This window comes from Gambusia affinis, linkage group LG04, assembly GCF_019740435.1.
Source record: "Gambusia affinis linkage group LG04, SWU_Gaff_1.0, whole genome shotgun sequence".
NCBI lineage: Eukaryota > Metazoa > Chordata > Actinopteri > Cyprinodontiformes > Poeciliidae > Gambusia > Gambusia affinis.
The window spans coordinates 888,568-915,310 of record NC_057871.1 but is presented as its reverse complement, the minus strand read 5'-3'; the positions used below and the strand labels follow the sequence as shown (position 1 = coordinate 915,310).

At 44.8% G+C, this 26,743-nt stretch overlaps 1 protein-coding gene and 2 non-coding genes across 6 annotated transcripts; 2 read left to right on the top strand and 1 right to left on the bottom strand.

The window, feature by feature from the left end:
- The first annotated feature begins 163 nt into the window (after positions 1 to 163).
- On the top strand, positions 164 to 21,482 carry LOC122828930 (E3 ubiquitin-protein ligase DTX1-like). 4 transcript variants are annotated; one of them, XM_044112998.1, is made up of 13 exons: positions 164 to 353; positions 460 to 582; positions 1,477 to 1,703; positions 11,582 to 11,796; positions 12,259 to 13,145; positions 16,651 to 16,712; positions 16,793 to 16,954; positions 17,631 to 17,692; positions 17,774 to 17,940; positions 18,130 to 18,283; positions 18,355 to 18,444; positions 19,015 to 19,113; positions 19,198 to 21,482. In XM_044112998.1, the coding sequence occupies exons 2-13, from the start codon at positions 515 to 517 to the stop codon at positions 19,327 to 19,329; spliced, it is 2,325 nt and encodes a 774-aa protein (XP_043968933.1). In that variant the 5' UTR covers positions 164 to 353; positions 460 to 514; the 3' UTR covers positions 19,330 to 21,482. The 4 variants fall into 4 exon arrangements, with proteins under 4 accessions (XP_043968933.1, XP_043968935.1, XP_043968934.1 ...); XM_044113000.1 differs by lacking the exon at positions 460 to 582; XM_044112999.1 differs by lacking the exons at positions 164 to 353; positions 460 to 582 and adding an exon at positions 607 to 1,227.
- Positions 21,483 to 21,609: 127 nt separating this feature from the next.
- On the top strand, positions 21,610 to 21,697 carry trnay-gua. Its single transcript is given in 2 exon segments — positions 21,610 to 21,646; positions 21,662 to 21,697. It is a non-coding gene; the product is annotated as a tRNA-Tyr (tRNA).
- A 401-nt stretch (positions 21,698 to 22,098) lies between these two features.
- On the bottom strand, positions 22,099 to 22,170 carry trnae-cuc. The gene has a single exon. It is a non-coding gene; the product is annotated as a tRNA-Glu (tRNA).
- Between the last annotated feature and the right edge of the window lie 4,573 nt (positions 22,171 to 26,743).

Genomic DNA, 26,743 nt, shown 5'->3' with positions numbered 1-26,743 from the left:
TTCTCATAATTTTTCCACCAGGTGGCGACATTTCATCACTTTTTCAAACGTTGCAGCAAACGACTAGACAGAAAATGTAAAATAAAAAAATCCACATGCATTTTAATGTGTATTTATCCCTTTTATTTTATAGGAGCGAGGAATGAGATAGAAATAAAATGAAAAATCGATAAAAGTAGTGTTTATTTTCTGTTTGAACCGTGTACTCCTAACGAGTGGATTTCTAGGCGTGGTGAGTGGAGGGAGCTGAGTGATTTGGGGGCGGCTGTAGTCCTCGTCCACTCTACAACCTCACATCCAGTTTTTCGGCTACAATGAAGCGAAGATGGACGCGAAAGGATAGAATAAACATGGTAACACCGTTTTTCTCCTCCTAACTTCACAGGGAGGGATTTTTCCTCTCTCATTTGGTTTATTTAAACAAAATAAAAGTTGGAGATGATTTTTCTTTGTGTGGAGTGGAAGGGGAGAGGCAGACGGAACCATGCTGGAGCCTAAAGGGTAGATTTAATTCATGAAGGAGTTTGTTAAAGTTTGTACCAGAAGTCTTGGATCAGGAGGGAGGACGCAGGAGTCCAACAGGTGAATCTTTCACTCATTTGTTGCTTTAAGACTCTCCTAATGTGATTTTTTTTAATGGCTAATTAGTTCGGTTCATCCAGCGGAGAACAAAGGCTCGGTTTTGGTTGCCTGTGTCAGGTTGTGTCCCGGGGATCCAGACCGGTTGAACCAGTTTTTCCTCTCCAGGTTGGGGAGTCGTTGGACGAAGCCACCTCTTTTCGGATTGCTAAATCCCAGACACGTCGGCAATAAAAGGGGAATTGAAAGCAAATTTAAACACAGAGGTGTTCGGTATTTATGCCCTTTTGGTTCTGAGTAATCCCGCGGCGCGGGGGAACCACAGCACGGAGGCGGTACATCACTGACGACAGCGCGGAGATTTCTGCCCCTCTAAAGGCCTCAAAAAACGGGCTTTGAATCAACCGACTCGCCGGAGCTGCTGTTAGCCCGTCTGGAAGGAAAAACATCGGCCGGGTAGAAGCCGATATCAGGGCCAATATCCACTTTTTCGTGCCTGCTCAGTTCCCGGGTGTTTTGTCCACGCATTACGGTGGTATAACAGGGGGAGGACCGTGATTTGCTTCGCCCCGCTGCCATGAGAGAAGCCCGGAGTTCTGTGGAAGAATGCGCCGCCTCGTCCCGGTGTTAGCTCCTCCGCGGCTCCATGTAAGGCTCTGAGCCTGGGTATCTGCTAGCTTTACTACATTATATGATTTTATTTATTCATAATGAAGTAGAAATATGTCCACAAACTAGGAGAAAAATAGATTAAAATCAGATGACGGGGATAAAAACAGCGCTTTGTGTCTCTGCTGGGTGGCTAGCCTGCTCTTCCAGCTGCCAGGCGCCGTTCCCAGCCAACACTTCCCCCTCATCCCGTCTTTCCTTCTGGTTTAACACTAATTTACTCCCCAGGGCCACCAGTAACAACATGCTCCTGGCCTCCGCTGTGGTGGTGTGGGAATGGCTCAACGAGCACGGCCGGTGGCGGCCCTACAGCCCCGCCGTCTCCCACCAGATCGAGGCGGCCATCCGGAGCAGCGACCCCCGCGGAGGGAGCGTGGTCCTCGGCCAGGTCGACAGCAGGCTCTCGCCGTACATCATCGACCTCCAGTCCATGCACCAGTTCAGACAAGACACAGGTGAGCTGGGAGATGATGAAGGTTTTATCTGGGGTTGTTGATGCCGATCCAGATTATAGTGGAAGTTAACTCCAAAACACACCAATATGTGTAAAATTAGTGGAGTTCTGGAGGATAAATCCAGTTGTTTTGCTCTGTGATCCAGCTGTTTGCCAGATGTTGGCCTGCACATCATTTTAGGAGGAAGTCTGCAGTTTGAGAACCCCTAAATGACACTGTGTGTGTTTTTCATGGCAGTAAACTTGGCATTTTTTGGATGTAAAATATTCAGCACACGCCCTTCATGTGTTACTGTTTTCGCTGCACACAGCTCCATATGTTTGGATTGTTGGGCAGCACCAAGCTCTGAGTTTTCACATACGTTAGCAGCGATTTTTGGAAAGTGAAGCTTGTAGATGTGTTTTCTCTCCAAACTTTGGACGTTCCCTGTTGACATTTTACGGCTGTTTCTGGTCCGTGTCCTCTGTTGAGCAGAGCAGAAACATCAACATTTTACTCCACACACATCCTGAAACCAAGGATCAGTTCACTTTATTTATCCCTAAAGGAAACTAAATGTTGTTGTAATTCATATCATCCACGTATCTTCAAAGAGTCGTTGTGGATGGTGATTCTGTGATTCTCCTGTGGCAGTCAGTCTTGCAATGAATGGTTACTGTATGACATTCTCGTGACTGTCATGGCCTGCTAGCATGGTAAGCACTGCTAGTCCATCTCATTAGCTTTTGCTGCTTCTCTTGAACTCTGCCTGGCTGTGGAGTAGGGCATACATCCCTGGTCCTATGATGGTTTGAACTTCTTCCTTCTCTCTCTGCTCTTAGCTTTTAGGATGCTAATCAGCTGCTGGCAGTTGTAAAAACACATTGTTGCCACGGTTACGCTTCATAACAATTGTCATAAATGTAAGAGCAGAAATCAACGATCAGATGGAGGGGTACCACAGGGACATTTCTGATGATTTAAAGTAAGTTTTTACTTTTACATTTGTTTTTTTAATTCTTTAAAGAATTTAAAATGAGTATCAATTTTTAATTTGAATAAACAAAAAGTAAAAAAATAAGAATTTTTTTAAAAGTACGTTTTATTTTACCCATAAAGCATGTTAAAATAAAAGTAATTACATCCATAAATCAATAAATCAGCAGCCATACTCTCATATTTATAATGGAGATCAGAACCGAAAGTCTTCAGACAAATACAGTTAAATAATTGATCTGTGAGATTTGAGCCTTTTGTTATTTGATTTATTTCCATAATTCATCAAAATGCTGACCTACAAAAAAATCTAATCTGGATTTGCTAAGTAGAAAAGATTGTTTTATGGGCGATCAACAGAAGCAGGTGGGATGAAAAAATCAGCATGAATGTTCTAGAATCTGGTTTATGAATCAGAATGAATCATAAAAACTTTCTCCTGAATTAAAAGCTGCTTCCAGAGAGGTGGAGGTGTGACGGTACATCATCTCTAAGTTAGGATTTTCTGCTGCGTTTCTTTATGAGGAGAACGGAGATGTTTGCTCAGATGTTTCAGGATTCAGTTTTTGTGCCTCAGCCAAACAGACGATACTTCCTGATTCTGCAAACATCGACTACAGAAGGACTGTTGTGGGTCTGCAGGTAAAGTTGGACTTTTTCTCCAACCCGTAATAGTAAAAAAAGTTCAACATTGAGGAAAATAATTCATGGTGCCTTTAGAGCGCCTGGTCCAGATGTTCCAGGGAAACTGTTGTTCCTGTTGGCGTCACGGTTTAAATGTTTGGTTCTGCTCAGTTCTATGGTGCGACTCAGACTAGATGCATGACTCGGACTGCCTGTGGGACTTGTTGCCTGTGGGACTCGTTGCCTGTGGGACTCGTTGCCTGTGGGACTCGGGTCCAGCAGTGCGTGTCTCGGCTGGTCTTTGCTCAGGGTGGAGGAGACGCAGCAGAGTGACGGACTGGAGCAGCTGCTGCAGACGAACATTTCTGCTGCAGACGAACATTTCTGCTGCAGACGAACATTTCTGCTGCAGACGAACATTTCTGCGTTCTTACGCTACAAACAGCCCAACAGCTGCAGACTCGTCCTGCAGAGAAAAGGCCAACAGATTCTGAGAAGAATGAAATATTTCATGGTCTAATGAGCACAGCCCCCCTCCTTCCTGAAGGCCTTTGGGTTTTGTTTTGAGATGGACCGACTCAGAAAGGAGGGAGATAATTCTCTCCCTCTCTCAGGTTTCTTGTTGGTGTTCAGACTCTTTGGCTTTAGAGTTGGACGATATACGAGATTCGTTCCCTGATTTTCCTTCTGGTTCATTTTAGTTATAGAATCCTGGAACTTCTTATCACATCTGGACTTAGATTTCTGTTTTCTTTCTTTAACTGGCTGCATTCTTCCAGATCTGCGTGTTGCTGCAGTGAGTGGAGGAAGCAGGCTGACGGCATGGCAGCCATCCTGTTTGGATCCCAGGAAGGAGCCGCTTTGCTTTAAAATGCTCAATTTTTTCTGAAGAAAGCAGAGAAACGACGTTAATCAAAAGTTGTTTTATTGTTTTTTATCCTTGGTGATGCTCTGTACTTTCTACATTTTGTCATTCTGAAACTCCAAACGTCAAACAACTTTATAGGGATTTAAAGTGAAGAACAAACACAAAATAGAGCAGAAATTTGAAGAGGGACATTGAGGATTGATGGTTTTCACAGAGATAATCTGTTAACAGGAAACTTCAGTCTAATCAGTCTGACCTGTATGGAGAAGTAGAAGGAAGAAAGCGAGAAGACATTGTGGTCTGATCAGAGGAATCCAAAATGAAACTGCCTGTGACTTCATGTGGAACAAAATCAGCCTGAAGATGACGTTTCCACTGTGAGGTGTGGTGGCAGCATCATGCTGTGGGTCAGGAAAGCAGCTCAGAGTTTTACTCTGAATTTTTCTCTCATTGAAACAATTAAACACTGAGGACATTTTTATTCCAGTGCTTTGCTGTGTAACGTTTACTGACCCCTAAAACAAACGGTCAGTCCTGTGTAGCGGCTCAGATGAGGCGTTTAGGGTCCTGGGAGATCTGTGTGTTCCTCCAGATTTTACAACCGGTTTTCCTCAGACAACTCTTCGTCACTTTCCTTTCTTTGTTGGGTTTTTTATTCGGGCTGCAGCTGGGCCGGCTGAAGGAGACACATTCCCAGAGACACACAAAGCTGTGAGGTGTCGGGGTCACGATGGAGGGCGGGGCCGGGGGCCCGGGGGGGCTCCCCAGAGACCAGGGGGTTCTCTAAGTGTGGTGACAAACAAAAGAATGGGAGTGCCATCAAAGATTTAAACTAACCCGTTTGGAGGACTAACTAACTTAAGCTAAACTAGCAGCTGCCTGTGTGTGTCGAGGTGTGTGTGTGTCGAGGTGTGTGTGTGTGTGTGTGTTTCCATCTGGAAGCTGGAGGTCATCAGGACGGCTGCAGAGGCTTTCCTGCTGCAGCCGCAGGAAGTTGTTGAAGCTGACAAGTTTCCTGAGTTTCCCAGCAGAGGAAACGTTGCTGTGTTTATTTGGATTTCCTTTCCTGTCTCCAAACAGCTGAGAAGGAAAAGCTAAGAATAACTCGGCAGCGTCCTCTGATGGCGGTGCAACACGTCTGCCACCAACAAATTACAGCCACTACTGATCCTCAGAGGCGATCAGGAGAACGAGTGTGCTTCAGTAAACGCGTATTAATAAAAATAACGAGTTCAGTGAGCAGAATCCACAGAACCAAACTATGAACCGAACCAGAGGCTCTCTGTTCATCTGGACTCAGACAGGAAGAAGCAGACACACCCCCAAATTGCACCCATGAACAGACAAAATTGGTACGTCTGTTCACACTTTAAATTCATCATTCTACATGGGGCTGGGGCATATGAGGAAAATATAATATCCTGATATATTTTTGTTTTATTACGATACATGATATATATCACAATATTAGTGATATATAATATTGTGATATATATTCTTCAATATTCTTAAATGAACTCCAGGAGGAGTTCATTTAAGAATATTGAAGGAGAAGGAAGTAGGTCGGTTTTGCTTGACTTTGACAAACTTAACATAGATGTGCTGTGGAATAAAGTGTGTTTTGGTTCAGCTCAAAAATAAAAAAGGCGACCGACTTACAAACTGACAGATCATCAGTAGAGCAGCTTTTTGAATTATCTAATTAACCACCGCTGTGTTAGCAAGGCTAATAGCAGCGGTGGTTAATCTACCACAGCTGTGTTAGCATGGCTAATAGCAGCGGCGGCTAATCTACCACCGCTGTGTTAGCATGGCTAATAGCAGCGGCGGCTAATCTACCACCGCTGTGTTAGCATGGCTAATAGCAGCGGTGGCTAATCTACCACCGCTGTGTTAGCATGGCTAATAACAGCTGCGACTAATCAGCCACAGCTGTGTCACTCGCTAATAAAAGCAAATTACACATCAAGTCTAAAAGCATGAAACTGTAATGACCTGAATGTTTTGCTCTATGTGGGAAATGTTGGAGTGTTTTTGGTGCTGAATCCTGATACATGAAGATGCGTTGTTGTCAGTTGCCATGGCAACAAGTCTACTTGTAGCGTAAAACCGTGAAAAAAAGACAGAATGAGTAGTTTTGAGTTATTTTTCCATTGTATATCTATAAATGAATCATAGCTGCAGTTCTTCCGAACAGAACAGTCTCACTGGGTGGTGAAATGAAATTTATGGTACAAACTTTTGTGGCGATAGTTTGATAACATGTTTCGCAAATTACCTAGTTTTGCTCGACATCCTCCATATAAAATCCAAACTGGTGCCAGATTATTGATCCTGCTGTTTCTCTTCGGAACCAGACGGTTCATCTGATTCCTCTTCAGTTTCCGTCTCATTCAAACTGTCGCTGTCACCATGTTGTTTGTTTTCTCCGCGCTGCTGATTGGTAGAAAATGTTCAGGTTGGGCGGGGGAGGGACTAGTGATGCATTCATAGGGTGTCGGATAAACCATACGCTCCGTGAATTTGACGGCGAACATTTATTATTTGAAAGACAGTTTATACTGGATGGTTGCAATATAGCGATTTTCGATTTTCTCTGAGGAGGATGACCTCCATCAGCTTCATCCAGGATCCTTGGATGAAGGAACCTGATGATGAATCAGATTCTCATGTCAGAACGTCCTCTAATGATCTTAACAAACCTAAACAGGAAAAGTTTGGTTTGATGTGAAGTCAGACGGTGAGAAAAACTCTTTGGGCTGCGAGAGACGGATGGGACATGAAACCAGGACTGAATTCTCACACAGCAGCGTTTACACACATTTCAGCGGTTGTCTGTCTTCTGCCCATGTGGATTAGCTTGTCTTTCTTTACTTCATCTGATCTCTCTCCCACTGCGCTTGTTTTTTTCCTGCCTTTTATTCTCACACGCTCTGAAGCTGAAAATTGAGTCTGAACCCAAAACTCAAGGGAGCCGACTATTTCAAGGTGGGACAAAGACAAAGAGACACATGCAGAGATGAAGGCAGCGAGAGTCAGCGAGAGTCGGCGCAAAGTCAAAAGTAGGAGAGGTGAAAATGTGAGGGAGAGGGTGGAGACAGAAAAACGAGAGGAAACTCTGCTTTATGATGAATGGATAAAACCCTCAGAGGTCAGAACACGACTTCTGCTTGGGAAGTTGTTCTGTTGTTCTGTGTCGGGTTACTGGACCGGGGGGGGGGGGGGGTTGTCACATGACCAGAACCAGCAACCAGAGCATGATGGAGTTAGAACAATCTAAATACTCAGCAGCAGGAACAATGATGATGATGGTTATGATGAAGATGATGATGGTGATGATGATGATATTAATGATGAAGATGTTATTGATGATGATGTTAATGATGATGATGAAGATGAAGATGTTAATGATGATGATGATGATGATGGTGATGATGAAGATGATGGTGATGTTAATGATGATGATGATGGTGATGATGGTGATGATGGTGATGAAGATGTTAATGATGATGATGATGATGTTAATGATGAAGATGATGGTGATGTTAATGATGATGGTGATGATGATGATGAAGATGATGATGATGATGATGATGATGATGATGGTGATGAAGATGTTAATGATGATAATGATGTTAATGATGATGATGATGATGATGAAGATGGTGATGATGATGAAGATGGTGATGTTAATGATGAAGATGATGATGATGGTGATGTTAATGATGAAGATGATGATGATGATGATGACGATGGTGATGTTAATGATGAAGATGGTGATGATGATGATGACGATGGTGATGATGATGTTAATGACGATGGTGATGATGATGATGATGATGGTCAGTTAAACCCGGTGAGTTTCTTTCTGCTCCGGTTTCTTTCAGACAGTAACTTTAAAGAAAACGTTAATTTATCATTCATTTCATTGTTTTCTCTGTTCCTGAATGTGATCAGTTTCCATAAACTCAGAGCTGATCTACAGCCAGGCTAAAACATTTCATCTGATTGATCTCAATAAATCGGTTAGTGAAATAATCAGCTCATTTATTAATCAATAAAACAATATCATAAACAGAGCAGCAATCAGGCCAAAGCTGTTCACGTAGTCTGTAAATTTGCTCGGCCCACAGTTCCTCTAGTGGGAGTTTTATTTTCACCTGCAGATTCTGTAAAATAAACTTTGTTTAGCGCCTTTTGCTGTCCAGTTATTAATCAGTTAATCCAAAACATAATCCTCAGATCAGCCCCACACCGTCCTGATGTTCAGTCTGAGCTTTCACATGTTTTTACTAAAGTTATGCTGCTGCTGCTCTTTAGCCAATAAAATATATTTTCTTATTCAAGGAGGAATTTAATTATTTGTTCATCAGATTCAGATTCAGGTCTTTTCCAATTCTAAGTATCAATGTTTAATCAATTTCTAAAATAAAAAATCTGATTTTTTTATCTAATTACTTGTTAGAATGATTGATTATTAAAATAATTGTTAGTTGCAGGCCCTGATTAGTGATTACGTAAATATTCGCTTCCTTTAATGCAGGGGTCTCAAACTCCAGTCCTGGAGGGCCGCAGTCCTGCAACTTTTAGATGAGTCTCTGCTGCACCTGAATAGAATAATTAAGGTTCTGGAGAACTGATCTACAGGTGGAGGTAATTAAACCATTTCATTCCAGTGTTTTGTACCTGTAGCTCATCTAAAAACTGCAGGACTGCGACTGGAGGACTGGAGTTCGAGACCCCAGATTTAATGTAACTGACCTAATTCATCAGAGGTCCAGTCAGCTGGTGCTTGTGGTCTCGTACTGAGTGAAACTGGGATTAGTTTGTATTAAATTAATTTGTGGCAATAACAGGAAGGAAGTGAATAATTTTCCTACTCGCTGTAAAGCCGATCTCCTCTTCGTGTGATTGATCAGCTGAACTCCTGGATCCTTCGTCTGACCCGACTGAGACCTGGTGCCGAGTCAGAACCGGCTTGATTAAACCAAAAGCTTTAAACGAGAGTTTTTGTCAGAACTTTCTCATTCCAGGAACTCAGCCTGTTGTGATCATGTGAGCGATGTTCTCCGCTGAACGATGATCCCACTTCCTGTTTGCTGCCTCAGCCTCAACTCTGCTGATCCAGCTGAAAATGTGCCCTTTGACCTTCTCCAGTGGGCAGATTGTAGCCCTGGAGCTTCATTAAGGCTCGTTTGCTTCATGGGTTTTGTCGTTTCTGTCCGCGCTGCCTCAGCGGCCTGCAGCTCCAGGCCGTCAGGAGCCTTTTGAAGACCGGAAAGGTCAGACTGCAGGTCAACCGCTGCGCTTAATGTTGCTGAAATTAACGATTAGTGAGAGAAAGTTGAGCCGCGAGGGAGAAAAGTCACAAGTCATGCAGTCACAATGTTTTAGAGTGAAGAAGAAGAAGAAGAAGCCTGGAGGACTGAAAGCGGTTTCTCCTCAATGTTCAGCTGGTTTCACTTTTAACCCCTAAACTCCTGAAATGGAGGAAAAACGTTGAGGTGGAAGATTCTTCCAGAGAGAAACCAGACATCTGTTTGCCTGCTGGTCACTCTGCAGTGTGTGTGTGTGTGTGTGTGTGGAGGGAGCGGTCAGAGAACAATGAAGGCCAGATGGTCCTCCTCCTCCTCCACCTGCCCCAGGCTGCTCTTCACCTCCGTCACGTTAAAGGCAGATGAATCGTCAGCTCTCACAGAAATGAAGTTAATAATCGTAGAAATGCATGTTGGGGTCAGGCGACGTGGAAGGAAACGTTTAGCACCGTATATTGGAGCATTTTTCCATTCACATCCATAAAACAATTCTGATTAAAAAGTATTTAATTTTAGGGGCTGCATATCGGCCTAGTCAAAGCCTGACAAACACAATAATTACTCTTAAAAACAATTTAAAAATAATGTATAGCTGCTCACAATCATATTTTAAAAATATTATTTATTTCTTCTTACAATTTACAGTTTATTGGCAAAAATGTATTTTTAATTTGGACCAAACTATAAACAATTACCAACCAGCTTAAAGTTTATTAATAAACTTTTAAAATCCTGTTGTTCTTTCTTTCAATTTGATTAAATTTTTCTGTCCTAAACGGTGCAGAGAAGGTTTACTGTTCTCAGGAGTAAGTGTTTCTCTCTCTCGCTCTTTTGCAGCCTGGATGAACTGACAGTGTGTGTAGAGTGAACACACGAGACAAACACCCACAGGGATCAATAAAGCAGCACATTACTCCTCCTCATGGTTGACATAATGGAGACGATACGAAACAGAAGTGTGAGGTTTGGAGAGGACGGCGGGTTCCTGCTGGTCCTCCTAAAGTATTCACACCCCTTCAACTGCAACGTCTCACTCAGCCTCCTTCACCCAGGTGCCCCCAAAGAAAACCCAGGACGACACACTGGGTTTTATTGAAAAGCTGCATCATTATGATGCTACATGACCAAACAAACCACATGACCTCCCCCTGCAGAAACACACACTGCTGGTTATAATCCGTTGTTATTGTCGGCCAGATATCAAACGATACCAGATATCAAACGATGCCAGATATCAAGCGATATCAGATATAAACGATACCAGATATCAAGCGATACCAGATATCAAGCGATACCAGATATCAAGCGATACCAGATATCAAGCGATACCAGATATCAAACGATACCAGATATCAAACGATACCAGATATCAAGCGATACCAGATATCAAACGATACCAGATATCAAACGATACCAGATATCAAACGATGCCAGATATCAAGCGATGCCAGATATCAAACGATGCCAGATATCAAACGATACGGACGATGAAGTCCATCATTCAGAGTCGTCATTTGATGTTCTGCTGGTTTCTTTGGATCTTTATCTGCACTCAGTTCTCTTCATGTCGTCATGATCACGTCTTTCTGCTGCCGGCTGATCAGCCCGTTGCCTTGGAGACGGGGTTAGTTTCTGGTTGGTTGGTTGAGCCGCCGTCCTGCCGCCGGTTCGGCACAGAGAGCCATTGTTCCGATGGTTTATTGGGGTTTAGGGATATTTACTGGCTTGTTCTTGGATTATTTATTTGGACCTGGATGTGGAACACCAGAATAAAGCTGAACAGATGAAAGTCCTGATGTGATCTCAGAGTGACTGCATGGAGCTGGGAGGGTGTTTTCCCTTCAGCCAAGTATGTTAATGAAAGTCATGCATGCAGCCTCAGAGGACTCGACTCGGGACAAACATCTCTGTCTCCTTCTGCATTTCTGAGACACAAAACCTAAAAAAATCTTCATTTGCAGCAGAAATTTGATCTCTGGGTCTAAACAGTCCCAGCAGAACTCAGAGGAAAACCCAAAGAAATGTTTGTCTGAAGACCTAACGCCATCACTGGATGAAGCAACATCAGGAACATTATTTCCTTTTTTCTGTTCCAGGAACAATCCGTCCGGTCCGGAGGACCTTCTACGACCCGGCCTCCGCCCCGGGTCAGGGCTGGCAGTGGGAGTGGGAGAACGACGCGGGAACCTGGACGCCGTACGACATGGAGGTGGCCATCGCCATCGAGAGCGCCCACAGCCGCCAGCAGACCTGCCTGGACCTGACGCCGCTCGGCTTCTGCTACCTCATCGACTTTAAGAACATGACGCAGGTCAGCTGACAGGAAGTGTTGCTAGGCTACGGAATGCAGGTCAGCTGACAGGAAGTGTTGCTAGGCTACGGAAGTGTCCTGTTCACTGAACAGATCAGGTTCTCCTGCCTGGTGTTGCAGTGATTTGGACTCAGATTCTGATAAATATCTCAGGCAGCAGGTTAGATTAAAGCTCAGATTACAGGAGACTAAAATGATTTTGTTTCTCATATAGAAATCTGGTTCTGGTGGATCCCTGATGTTCTGAATATCTCTGTGTGTTTCACACGTCCAAACTCTTTGACAGACTTCCCTTTACAATCCTAACAAAGTTGCATTAATTAAAGTTTTTTCCTTCCACTCAACTTTCCAGTGATATTCTTGGATCCAGTAAATTCTAAGATTCTAAGAATCTGAATTAAATGATTGAAATGAAATTAATTCTTGATTCTGACAATGTTTTTGTTTTGTTCTGACCCACAGGTGAACCGGCAGAGCCAGCGGTGTCGGCGGATCCAGCGCCGCGCCGACCTGGCCTACCCGCTGGTGTCCGGCCCGCTGCCCGTCCCCAAAGGAGGCGCGGTGGGAGGAGGGGGGGGCCTGACGGGGGCCCTGCTGGGCGTCGGGGTGTCTGGGGCCAGCATGGGGGTGGGAGGCCCCGTCACCTCTAACGGCGGCCTGCCGGTTCTGGGTCTGGGCCAGCCGTGTTCCTGCCAGCAGTGCTTGCTGGTCCTGAGCGTGAAGAGCGGTGCAGGAGGAGCAGGAGGCGGCGCGGCGGCCATCCAGACTCTGAACAGGCGGGCTCTTACCATGCAGCGCCCCAAGAACTCCGCCCCCCCCGCGTTGCGGCCCCTCAGCCCATCTAAGTCGGCCACCCTGGGGCGGGGCCTGCAGCAGAGCCCCGCCTACTACCAGACGCTGCCCCACGGTCTCGCCATCACCAAGAACACGGCGTCGCCGCGGAGGAACGCCCAGCTGTTCGCCCAGTCGCTGGCCGCCCTCACCGCCGGCGCCTCCTCCATGGGTCTCTCAGCGCCTTCCAGCAGGCCGCCGCCGCCAGCGCTGCCGCCACCGCAGCCGCCAGCCTCCAACCAGAACCCGCCCTCCATTCCGCCCAAGCTCTCCTCCTCCTCTTCCTCAGCCACAGAACCAGTACCGACCGCCACGCTGATCACCCCCGCCAGCGCTGTCACCACGCCCCCCTCCCCGGTGCCGTCTCCATCGCCTGTGGTGATGAAGCCGCAACGCACACCATCGTCGACGGCGGCGTGCCACGCCCCCTTACCGCAGCGCTCCAGCTTGGCCGGGCTGAGCAGGCCGGCGCTGCAGAGGATCGCCATGGCGCAGTCCAGAGCGCTGATAGCCTCAGGGTGAGTCAGAGCAGAGGAGAAACAAATGCAACAGGAAAACAGCAGCACCTTTAAACGCTGCAGTCTCACTCCAGACCACCAGGGGGAGTCAGAACCAAATGAGCTCAGACTGTCACCACAGACTGATGTCATGACAACCAAAAGTTGGAAAAAGCCCATCATTTTCAGACACGCAGCCTTTTACAATGTCAACAGTATTAACTGCTCTAGACTCCCCCTAGTGGTCTGGAGGACTTTTGCTTTGTGAAACTGTTCTGGTATTTACACAGTTTCTTAATTGTTCCTGGTTTTGCTATATGCATCATTTTCCAGCATTTTTGTGCTGCATTTGTTTTTTTTTTGTTTTGGGGTTTTGTATCACTGATGTGTTTGCAAAAAAGTCAAATATGATTTAAAAGAAAGTTTTACTTCCTAAAATTGGGCCTCCTGCTCTCTCTGAAGCTCCGCCTCCAGGAAATCATCCCAACATGGCTCCTTTATTAACCCTTTAATGTTTTTACCGGCGTTGTGAGAAGTAGCTCCTATAATGAGCTCAGCAGTTCCACCAGCTGTTTGCTAATAGCTGGTGGCTAGTCTGAAGGAGCTGTGTGTGTGTGTGTGTGTGTGTGTGTGTGTGTGTGTGCATGTGTGTGTGTGTGTGTGTGTGTGTGTAGGTGTGTGTGTCTGATCAGTTTTCTGGTGAAATTCCACTCATGAATTGGCCTGGATCTTATCTCATCTTATGACGTGATGTGTTTTGGGTTTTGTCTGTGGTATAGTCAAAGCGCAGTCAGACAGTCAGTATGGTGCAGCTTTTATTTTTCTAACAGGGCCTCTTCTTCCTCCTCCTGGCTCCTCTCGGCCGCCGGGGCCCCTCGGAGCCCCATTGTTGGTCTCCACGGTAACCTTTGTTGGCTGGGCCAGGCCTGGGACACATTAGCAGCACAATGCCTGCCCCCCCCTCCAGCCCTGCTTTATATTCTGTCCCTACTCTTCCTCTCCTGTCTGCGTCCTGAAAACACGTCTCTATCGATCGTCTTCCTTCTTCTTCTTCAGACGTTTTTCCACTCTGATGCGTCACGTTTAATCGACTTCATAAAACGTGTAAAGCAGCGATGGATCCGATTGCAACCTGAGGTCCCGGGTTGATTCATTACAGATAGAAGGTCTCTGGTTCGAATCCCGATCCGGGGCTCTTTCTGCATGCTCTCCCTGTGAGGTGTGGGTTCTCTCTGGGTACTCCAGCTCCCCCCCACCTGCCCAAAAACATGGCTGCTAAGTTAATCAGTCTGTCCAAATTATTCTTTGGTCAGATTGACTCGTTGGATGGACGGGTGACCTTTTGACCCCAACACCTCGCCCGATTAAAACCAGATCAAATGTATTCATACACCCAGTTCCTGCTGCGTCTTTAAAGCTGGAGTTCAGTTATTCTAGAACAATCCTTCCAGGAGATGGAGCAGTAAATCGGCCCCCCACCTCGATCAACTCGACCACGTTGGTGTCGGTTTGTGCAGCAAGAATTATTATTTGTGCTGCTTTGGCTTTGAAGATATTAATGAAAGTTTAAAAGTCATTTTGAGCTGGAGGTTTTATAACTTCACAGCCTGTTTCCTCTAATAACGGGAGATCAGCGATAAGATCGATTTTATCCTCTGATCTTTTCTACAATATTCACCCCAATGTGGCAAACTCTGTGACTTTGTTTTAGTCTGCAAGTTTTCAGTGAAAAAATAAATCCGTTTGGAGTTTGATTAACGCAGGCCTGGTGTGAATGCACACATGATCAGTTATTGTTGGCTAACAGATCGGTGCTCTCTGATCCGTCTCACTGCGTTCAGCAGCTTGTGAGCAATCAGAGGAAAACATGAGGATGTTGGTGATGATCCAGAGCGTTGGCCATGATTTTCAGACTGTTTACGGCTGAAGTTTCATTTTCTCTGCTGGTCCGCCTTAAATCCTCCATTCATCTGAGTAGCTTAGCCCACAGCCAATCAGAGGAGAGTCTCCACCGTTCTCTGCCTCTGATTGGTTTAGATTTTCAGGAGACTTTCAAACATTTTCCCTCTGTGTCTGTATTTAGAATCGGGTTTGGCTGTAGATCCCAGAACGGATCCGATCAGCAGATCTCAGATTTTAGGTAAAGATGCAACATTAACTTAAACCTCAGCCATTTATGGCCGCGTCCTAATATAGTCCTGAAGCTGTAGATGTAAAGGCCTGGTTTGTTAAACGTCCCACAGCAGTCAGCGTGGACACACACACACACCCACACACACACACACACACCCACACACACACACACACCTATACACACACACGTGGCTTGTTGAGACGTGTGTGTGAAATGGGACAGGAATAATTTCTGGGTTACAGAGAGCAGACAGTGTTTCTGTTCTACTCAGCATCGCTGCTCAAACACACACACACACACACACACACACGCACACACCCCGCTGACATGCCAGAGGGTGGGGGAGGGGTCATATACGGGGATGTAAATATATGTAGAGGGAAGGGGGGGGTTGATGAAGGAAACTGTCAATGATTGATGGTGATGTGGAGCAAGAGGTCAGGCCAACTGCAGAGACACACACACACACACACACACACAGATCTGAAGGTATTTAACACACATTGTCCTCCGCTCTCACACACACTGTAGAGGTAAATATTGGCCTGGAGTGAACGATGTGTGTTTTCTGCTCTGCAGAGGGGCATGATGGGACAGAGGGAGGGTTGCCGTGGGAACATGGAGACACCTGTTGGTTCTGCAACAGGCTGCAGCTTTGGGCCAGCAGGGGGAGCTGTAGCTGCAGAGAGGGTCGGTTCTGATCCGCTAATCGTCCGTTAATGAGAAGAGTCAGAGAAGATCTGGGTCCGAACCAGAACCCAGAGTTACTGCTGCTCCAGCTGCTGGGTCAGAACCCGGACGGTGTAAAAGTCCAAACGCAGCTCAGCGATTCATCCTGATCCGGTTCAGTTACTCTGATTCTGCACATCAGAACTAATCAGACCAAGTTCCAACATCCCCCAGTAACCGACACCTCACCCACAGGAAACACAATGTGTGTGTGTGTGTGTGTGTGTGTGTGTGTGTGTATATATGTATAGGTGTGTGTGTGTATATGTGTGTGTGTGTGTGTATGTGTATATATGTATAGGTGTGTGTGTGTATATGTGTGTGTGTGCTACGTGCGCTCTGGAGGCTCTCAGAGGATGATGACGTGTTGGTGACGGATCAGGTAATCCTCTGGCTGACGTTCGTCTCTGAGCCGATGGAAACTCCCAGGATTAGCTCTAAAAACGCCTCTGGAAGTTGCTCTCGTCAGAGGAGTGAGCGGTTCTGTTTCCGTGGTGATCGGTCCGGTCGACCCGGTCTGTTTCTGGCTCACCGCCTGTTGAACCTGGTTTTAGATGTTGGGAATGACGGTCATCAGTGTTTGTCTGTGAGTTTCCTCTGGAGTCGCCAGCCTGGGAGCAGTGGGAATCTTCCTCGCTAACCGCCGTGTGTTTTCTCCCGCAGCGTTCCCACAGTGCCAGTGAAGAACCTGAACGGGTCCAGCCCGGTCCACCCCGCGCTGGCCGGTAAGAACCACCCAGCCGGCTTCATCGGATCGCAGAGCGAGCCGAGGGCCGGATCCGATCCGCTCTGCTCTCTGTTTCAGGGATCACCGGGATCCTGATGAGCGCCGCGGCGCTGCCCGTGTGCCTGACCCGGCCGCCCAAGCTGGTGCTGCACCCCCCACCGGTCAGCAAGAGCGACATCAAGCCGGTACCGGGCTTCAACCACTCCTGCAGGAAGACCACCAAGAAGCAGGTCCGCAAAGGTAAGCTCCAACCTGGCAACCGCTGCTCAGGTCACCACCATCATCATCATCATCATCATCATCATCATCTTTGTTTCAAATGTTTTCTGTCATCATCTGAACTTTCTGGTATGAAAACTGTTAGAAAAGTTTTCAGGTTTCTTTGGCTGAAAGTCTAAATCATCAGAGTGAACAGAAAACAATTTATATAATATATTATACATCAATAATATCAATATCAGGTTTATATCAGTATCAGATCGATAATAATGTGGTACAACTTTAGTTTCAGATTTTATTTTTCTATAATAGTTTCTCAACTCTGCCTCTAAAAAGATTTTATTTCAGTTTTCTCTCAAATGATTATTTTTCTGCAGTTTGTTCATTTGGAAAAATACACAAATATTGTTGATACGTTTTTTAAATATTTTGTTAGAAGTATCGGTATCAGTTTGAAACCAAAAATATTCACTGATATGAAACCTTCTGTGTGTAAAGAGTCTAAACTGATGTTTCATGGATTAAACTAGTAAAATTAATGAATTTGTTGATGATACTGTGATTTAGTGAACTGTGTTGATATTTCTGTTGAAGTTTGTTGTAACATCAATCTTTTTGAATCATCTGCATTAAATTATGAGACATCTGTAAAAAAGCTTTATTTACATTTCCCTCTTCATCTCTTGTGTTTCTGCAGGTAAAACTCCAGAGGAGGTTGTGAAGAAATACCTGCAGAAAGTAAAAAGTCCTCCAGAGGAGGTGAGTCCTGCCTCTGACTGCTCTGCAGATGAATCTGTGAAGGTATTGCAGACTAACGTTGGTTCTGTGGGTCTCTTCCAGGACTGCACCATCTGCATGGAGCCACTTGGGGGCCCGTCCGGGTACAAAGGTCCGGGCGTTGGACCCGTCTCCAAGGCAGAGTCAGTGGGTCGCCTCGCCCAGTGCGGACACCAGTACCACTTCCAGTGTCTGGTGGCGATGTACAACAACGGCAACAAGGATGGCAGGTCAGTCCAGTACCAGAACCAGAACCAGGTCCAGACTTGTAATCTCTAAGGCGGCAGCGATTTGGGTTCTGTTGGCTGCTTGGGGTCCTAAGGCGTCAGAGTCCGGTCTCCTGAAGCCGATCCGGATCAGAAATCTGTTGAGAAGCCTTGCGAAGAAGAGCGGGAAAATAACCCGACTTCCTGTCTCAGCCTCCAGTGTCCCACCTGTAAGACCATCTACGGCGTGAAGACCGGCAACCAGCCGGCCGGGAAGATGGAGTACCACGTCATCCCCCACTCCTTACCGGGTCACCCCGACTGCAAGAGCATCCGCATCATCTACAACATACCGCCAGGGATTCAGGTACTGACCCGCAGCGTGCTGCGCTTGCAAACGCGCTGCCATCAGACGCTAACAGGAAGCTTTTCCTCCAGGGACCAGAGCACCCTAACCCGGGGAAGCCCTTCACTGCCAGAGGCTTCCCGCGACACTGCTACCTCCCAGACAGCGAGAAGGGACGCAAGGTAACAACACCTGCAACACTAGCCTTTATTTACACTGGTACTTGTGATGCGTTACCGTGGAAACAATGCTGCTGATTAGCATCTCAAAAGATCAGAGAGAAAAGAAAGATCATCCCCTACTCTAACGTCTGTGCCTGACTTTGAAACCAAACGGCCAGAAAGAGATTTAAAGAGGAGCAGCAGAAGGAAAAGAGGCGGAGCAGCAGAGCTAGCTAACAGCTGATGATGTCATCCAGGACATGTTGCTGTGGAAAATCTTCTCTGCTGCCAGGATACTGAGATGCTAGCATGATATGAGGGTCACGTTAGCAACAGTCTTCAGTCAGAGGCCTCTTCAGATTGGCTGTAAGACTGACTGCAGAGAAACTCGGATCAGTTCGTTGGAATGAATAAAGTATTTCATTAAATGTTAAATGTGGGTCCAACCTGGGTGGTCAACAGAACCATGGTCCAAATTAACTACAAAATAAGAGAAAGACGGAAGAATCAAAGAGTCTCCAGATTGGACATTGCAAAACGAGGCGGTAACGGCGGTTCTGCTGACGCGGCTTTTCTCCGACCCGTCTGCAGGTTCTGAGGCTGCTGCTGGTGGCGTGGGACCGCCGGCTCATCTTCTCCGTCGGAACGTCCAGCACCACGGGAGAATCCGACACCGTCATCTGGAACGAGGTGCCGAGTCCGCTCAAACCTCCCAGCTAACCACGCTAACCACGCTAACCACGCTAACAAAGGGATGTCATTCTTCACTTTCAGGTCCACCACAAGACGGAGTTCGGGTCCAACCTGACGGGCCACGGATTCCCTGACCCGGGTCACCTGGACAACGTGTTGGAGGAGCTCCGAGCTCAGGGCATCACAGAGGAAGATGCACTGGTAGAGAAGTGAGAGAGGAAGAGGAGGAAGACTCTCTGCCAGCACTTAGGAGGAGTTGAGGAGGACAGCGACCGAGTTCTTCAGAGACAATAACGCTGGCTTAGCCTTCAATGCAAGTTTCTCCAAATTCTTTAAACCAGCGCATCAAACGAGTAGCAGGGGGAGGAAGAGGAGGTAAAGGAGGAGGAAGAGGACGCTTGTGGGTCTAGGTACTAAACAAGAGTGAGAATGAATAGGTACTAACATCTAGAACAGGAACAAGTTAACTTTACTGAATGAACGATTAAAAAGTTGGTAAAAAGCAGCAAAAACCTGAAGGAAGAAGATGGAGGAAGAGGAGGAGAGAGAGAGGAAGAGGAGGGAAAGTTGAAGAGGAGGAAGAGAGAGACGGTGTATGAATGTAGTTTAGGATAGCAGTAGAGTGAAATAACTTGTGAGGTACGTTCAGGTGCGAGGGACCAACTGATGGGCTGGCTTTGTTTAAGCTGTGGTGAGGTGGCGCCCCCTGGTGGGCAGCTGGAGCAAAGCGGTCCTCACCGTTTCCTCATCACTTCATTCTTCGCTTTGATTCAGAGGCTGGAGCGCCGAATTCTGTGAAGATCCAGAATAACCGAGCCTCCGGGTCGCATATATGTTTATGTTTTTATTGTTCGTATCAGTCGGTACCGGCGCTCACTGTTTTGTCCTGACTGTCATTGAATGCTTCCTTCTGTTGAGGTGAACTCAACCAAACCTGGCGATGCGTTCACAGCCAGGTTAGGAGGGTCCAAATGGTTCTGTTAGCATTCAGTGCCAGGACTTCACTCATGTCATGTTTGATTGTTTACTACAGAAATTTAAAACATATTTTCACCCAGTAGCTGCTTTTCTCCATTACAAAAAGTATCCAGGAACTAAAAATGTTCTGACATTTTTCTATAACTTATTACCTTATTTTGCAACTGAACAAGTGTAAAATGTTTTAATATTTACCTGTTCATCAGAGTAAAGATCAAAATGGTACGATAGAAATTCAGACTTTTTTTCTCTGAGGTACATTGAATGCAGCTTTGCATCAACAGGTAGTCTACTGCTTCTGATTGGCTGCCATGGTTTAAGCTCGACCAATGAGAACACTTGTAGATGCACTTTTTATCCCAGCTGTTGGAACCTGTGAGGTTCTGTTATGACCGGGGTCAGAAGAATCCCGGGTTATATTTGGGTGTCATCATCATCTTCATCATCTTCATCTTCTACCTGATGCTGGTTTCCTAATGATGCTACTCCCTCCACTCTTAGAGTCTTTATTACTTTTTTAGCTGCATATTTACTTTTCAGTAGCATTTTATTGACACTATTATAGAATAAATTGCCTTTTTTTCTTATTTTGTACATTTATGTTGTATTGATTATCCTGTTTTTTATGTTACCTTTTGTTTACGAAGACAGTATTATAAAATACGTCGTCTTTTGTTGCTCTCTGTGTACAGAAATGAAGCTAATTTGCATCTTTTCTTTGGAAAAGGAATTTCATGGTAGACTTTTATCTGAGTGTGACTTGTAATACGCTTTTCTAACTGAAAGCTGCAGCTGTGTGTTCATGCTGTCAGTGTCTGTCGTGATGCTGGAAGCATTTAATCTTAGTTTTAAAAACTTTTCCAGAATCACCTCCATTTGTCATCAATGTTTTCTTGCTCTTTGGCGAACGCACAACTTTTCCTTACAGCCTCTGGAAAAACAAATCATTTACTTTTTTTCTCAGAAGTCCAACTATAAACTCAAAATTTTGAGTTTTATACTGGAAACTTGTCTTTAATTTTAGGATTCTCATTTTAATCTCAGAATTTGGGAAACATTCTCAGAATTCTGAGGTGAATTTCATGATTGTTTTTATTTTTCAGTGGCCCTAATCTTCCTCTGTAACTTCACAGTGTGATTTGTTTTTTACGTTTGTTTAAACCACCATCATGTCTCATCCCCACTGAGCTCTCCTCACCAGTAAATGTGTGGATTACTATCGGCCCACAGCGGCATCTTGTAGTGGAAGGAGAGACGTGATCATGGGTGCTGATTTGAAAGCATGAAAACATGTTAAACAAAAAAAAAAGTGTAAATATGGCATAAATAATTGCTGGAGTATGAATGATTAATACAAGAAGAAAAATAAAGAATGAATGAAATTTAAACTTCTGTGTCCTGTCATGTATCGATACCGTGAAATAAAAGTAAAACTAAACAGAAAACACTGCGGGCCGGACTGAGGACGGAGTTGTCCTGTGAAATACGTCACTGTCTCCTCCGGTCGGGAAGCTGCCTTCGATAGCTCAGTTGGTAGAGCGGAGGACTGTAGAGGCATCTGCCAGTTATCCTTAGGTCGCTGGTTCGAATCCGGCTCGAAGGAGGTGACTGTTTTGTCACTTGTTGCGAGAACGGGGGCAGCCTGAAAACTACGCCCGAAGATCATCGCGTTTCAATCAGCCTATTTTTTTAAATACTTTTATTGTTACTTATTTATGTCTTATTATTGGAGCCTTGCAACGACATTTTTTTCTATTTGTACATTTTAAATGTACAACTGAATGATAATAAACTGTCAATGTCTAAATATGAACAACAACGAACTTTTCATGCTGGAAAGAAACACATTTTTTCAAGCACAGAACAATGGATTAATCTGTTTAAATACTTTCCTTATGCTGCTCGTTTAAAGGAGGGTTAAGAAGAAACTTTGAAAATGGCCAAAGGAACTTCCAATGATCTCCTCACCACTTAGAAAAAAGCAACTGCTGTTCGGGAAAAGAGTTCCCTGACCGGGAATCGAACCCGGGCCGCGGCGGTGAGAGCGCCGAATCCTAACCACTAGACCACCAGGGAGCGCTGAGCACACACAGACGTCATCAACATTTATACTGGAGTAAGTCAGTGTCCTGTACACATTATTATTACAAAGTCCTAGCATTTTGCGTGTTACGTGTTACGATTCAGAACCGGTCTCACCACAGGACATCATCCTCTTTATGGAACTTTCTGCTCCAAGTTGTCCTGCTGCATTTTTGAATGGGAATATATTCTATATTTAAAATATCTTTTGTTCTCTATTGTTCTCTCTGTTACTACTTGTATGTTTTTAGCGAGCTTTTAGGTGCTGCTTTATACATATCGAGGCATTTTGTTAGTTCTCTGTGAATGTAGTTGTGTAAGAGTGAATAAATGTCACTGATCAAAGGTCCAAATGTCCTCCATGATTCCCTTTGCCTTCCCTTCAGTTTCTTCTGTCAGAGGAGGGCTGCGACTGACGTGAGAGGATAAAATAAATAACAGAACCATGCCACATAATATGGCAATCTTTCTGTTTTTGGTGAAGAGATTACCGCTAACTGGACCAAGAATTTCTGCCTCTGCGTTCTGGCGCAGAGTGGATCTTCTGAACTCATCGATCAGAGTGTTGACCTCCATCTCCGGTCCTGGGAAGAACATCTTTTCACACACTGGACACTGTAGCGGGACATCATCACACATGTTTACTGTGACGCAGTCCTTGCAGAAGTTGTGGCCGCATGGTGTGTTTACAGATCTGTGAAGACATTCTGACAGATGAAGCACCGAAACTGGTCCTCAGATAGGAGACAGCTGGCCGTGGACATGCCTGCGTACCGCGACCCGAGGCAAGAAGGTGAGATGTTTGAAACCCCACAGCACAGCTGGTCAGCACTCTGAGAGGTCACCAGTAAAGCAACACAGAGACACACAGGACTGACAACCGTCCATGTTTGTATTATGGTTGTTCTGTGTATGTTGAAGAATGTTTTGTGTAATGTATTTTGGTTGGTGCTTGTGTCCACAATAAAAAACTAAGGGAGAGTTTTCGTTTTTGGAAACAATACGTAAACAAAAATTTTATTTGTAAAACAAGAGTCCTTTTCTACGGAGCCCTGTAGGGGACATGAGGAATTATTTTGGTTTTACGTTTCCTCGCAAAACTGTACTGATCAGTCATGATAGAAACTTTCTGTAAGTAGGAAAGAAATAAAAATACATCCAAACTATATTTCTGAGTTATTATAGCAGGTAATAAATCATCTGACAGTTTTGATTGTTTCTGTTGTTCTGGTTGTCTGAATGGTTTAAAGGCCGTTTTTTATTATTAACTCTTTGGTGTGAAAAACTGATTGAAAGTTGATAATTCGCTGCATGTTTATGTCAGTTAAGGCTGAGATGGATCTGAACATGAAAACAGAAACAATCAAAACTGTCAGATGATTTATTACCTGCTATAATAATTCAGAAATATAGTTTAGATGTATTTTTATTTCTTTCCTACTTACAGAAAGTTTCTGTTTATATCTATGCTTTTCTATACTAAAAAAATATATAAACTTCAGAATTTCACAAGGAGATGTTAACATTTATGGAAAAAACTTGCATAACCTTTTTTAAAGCAGAAAGTAAGAAAAGCTTATAGCATTTAATTATGCTGCATAACTGATCAGTACAGTTTTGCGAGGGAAAAGAAAATAAATTTTCCCCAAAAAATGATCTCAGATGAAAGTATGAAAGTGAATCAGAGATGAATTGATTAATGAATGAAATTTGCTTCTATTATATTAAATCCTCATGTAAAAACATTCAAAGAAACGTGAACTGCTGACCAGGAAGACACACGGATGCAATGTTATATTTTAAATTTGTTCTACTGAATATAACATTGCATTCAACTAATTCAATAAAAATATTTGTGGTCAGAGTAATGGTGAGCAGTAAACATAAAGAGGAAAGTTTAAAGAAAAGTCATTATGGAAACTGTTAATGCAGCGTCTGCAGGCTGGTCCTGATGAACGACGGACCGCAGAGCTGATTATTAACTGATGATTAACTGATGATTAACTGATGATTGAACTGATGATTAACTGATGATTAACTGATGATTAACTGATGATTAACTGATGATTAACTCCATCTGGCCACTTTTATGAAGGACAATCTACCAAATATTCAATGTAGAAATAAATATTTAAGGCATCTAGATCAGAAGAACAATGAACAATGAAAGAACCACAGAAGAACCAGGAGAAAGTTTGACTGCATGTGGAAAATGTTAAAAGAATGTTAAATAACAAGAAAATAAAGTGGATAAAAACTAAAGTCAAAATTATATTTAAAAAATCAGAATCAAAGATCAACTGTGAACAAACTCAACATAAAATAAACCCAAGTTTACTGAAATATTAAGTCACTGATGGTGTTTATGTTCCAAAGCTACACACACACACACACACACACACACACGCACACACACACACACACACACACACACACACACACAGAAACAAACAAACAAACAAACACACACACACACACACACACACACACACACACGCTGTCCAGGTAACTGGATTGTTTGTAGTTTTTTTTCAGGGGAAACCGGATCGCCCGAAGAAAACCCAAGTTTGGAGGTCGGAGCCAACAGTGGATCCTGGTTCTGCTGATCCTGGTGTTTAATCCGTTGTTGTTTGGACCGATGGTTTAGGTTTGTACTGTAGGTGTTTTAGGTTTTCAGTTCAATGTGCTTCAGTTCCTCATCAGATGTTTGGTGTAGCATCAGAGAGTCTGTGATGATCTCATGTCTGTTGAATAAATCTGTGGATTTCTCTAAATTTATCCAGCCTGCTTTGACAGCCCCACGTACTCGGCCCGGTTTGGCCTTGGTGAAACGGATCGTGTCAAGCATCAAGCCTGGTTTTATCTCTCATCCCAGATTTCTGAATCCAACTTTCGTGATCCAGACCTGTTATTTTTCTGGGGCTCACTGAACAGATGCTTTATGAAACTAAACATCTTGATGGGTTCAGGAGACGTTTTCTGATACAAGACAGAATGGCCTGGTCCGTTGGAGGCTGCCCTAGATCCAGCAGAACCAGGAGGCTCTCTGGGTGGTCCCACCTCTTACAGAGGTCTTTGTAGATGACTTGGTCCAGGCTTTTAATCTTCTCTGGAGACAGGTCATCGAGACCTGCCTTAACCTGAGCCCAGAGGTTCTGGGACAGACGCTCACAGATGGCATGATACTGCTGCCTCGGGTAGCACTGCCCGGACTTCTCAATGATCTTCCAAATCAGCTCACCAATAAGTATCTTGACAGCCAACTCTTTTTCGCTTACCTCAGTTTCTTCGACTGAAGTTGAGGTTTCAGTCGAAAAATCTGAAGGGGAAAATGAAAGCTGCTTTTCTTCTCCCTCTGCAGTTTCCTGCAGGTTTTCTTGCTGCTGGCTGTGAGGCATCGGAGTCATCGGAGCCATCGGAGCCATCGGAGTCATCGGCCACCAGTCAACGTCCTCTGGGATCTGCGCTGTTGAATCAGAATCCTGCTCAGAGTTGAACCTTGCTTCATCTTCTGCAGCGTTGTTTCCACTGCTGTTGTCTTCAGATGGGATGAACTCCTCACATTCTGGCCCTCTCTGCCTGAAGAGCTTGGAGAAGTTTTGACCCACAGCTGAGAAAAACCGTGTGAGGAAAGGTTTCTCCACAGGTCTTACAAGATGTTTCAAGAAACAGGACACGACTGCACTGTCAAAAGTTGCCGTTTCTAACAGCATTAGAGCTCTCAGATCACCTGGACACCTCAATGCTTTGCAGATGCTGTTGTAGATTTTCTTGTAAAGTTTTAAGGCTCTTTCTGGGTCGATATGAACGTCTTCCTTCTGAACTTCAGCCCAGATTTTGTCTACGAGACGTCTGTGTGTGGCTTGAGTGTCTGGAAAAGAGATGCTGATGTTCCTGTTGGACGCTTTAATGAGCTGAGAAATCAGCTCGAGCACCAGGTTGCTCACTGCAGTCTTCTTTTCTTGCTCTTGAAAATCTGCAGCCAGTTGCTGCATTTCACATGAGGGAATGTATGACAGAGTTTCAGGCCTGATGGACTCAACAGACGGACACGGCGGAGGCTGTAAGTTTTCTACCAGAGTAACTTTGACTGGCTGATCATCGGATATAAATTCTCGTACAGACGTTTCCTCTGAAACTTCGCCCTTGGATGCACTTTTCTCCAAATAAGGGATGTTTTCATCCTTGTTCACAGAAGAGGATCTGTCTGTCAGTGAGACGTCTGAGTCTTTATCTGCAGGAGTAAACCGTTCTCCAGGAGGGTGTGCAGAGCTTTTGTCCTCTGGGCTTTCTGGTACACTTGATGGTGTAACCGTAGATGAATGTCTGTGAAAACATTTAGTGAAAAACTTTTTGATTTTCCTCTTCAGACCTTTGACCTTTGGTCTGGATTTTGGTCTGATAGCTGGGGAAGACGTTTGGCTCTGGTTCCTGAGTTCTTCGCTGCCATCTGAAGGCGCCTCGGGTTGAACTGTTTCCTGTTCCCCACAGTCAGCCTGGTTTCCTGGGCAGCTCTTCAGGGAAACCGTCCTGGCAGACTTGACCCGCTGTCTGTCCACTAGCTGAA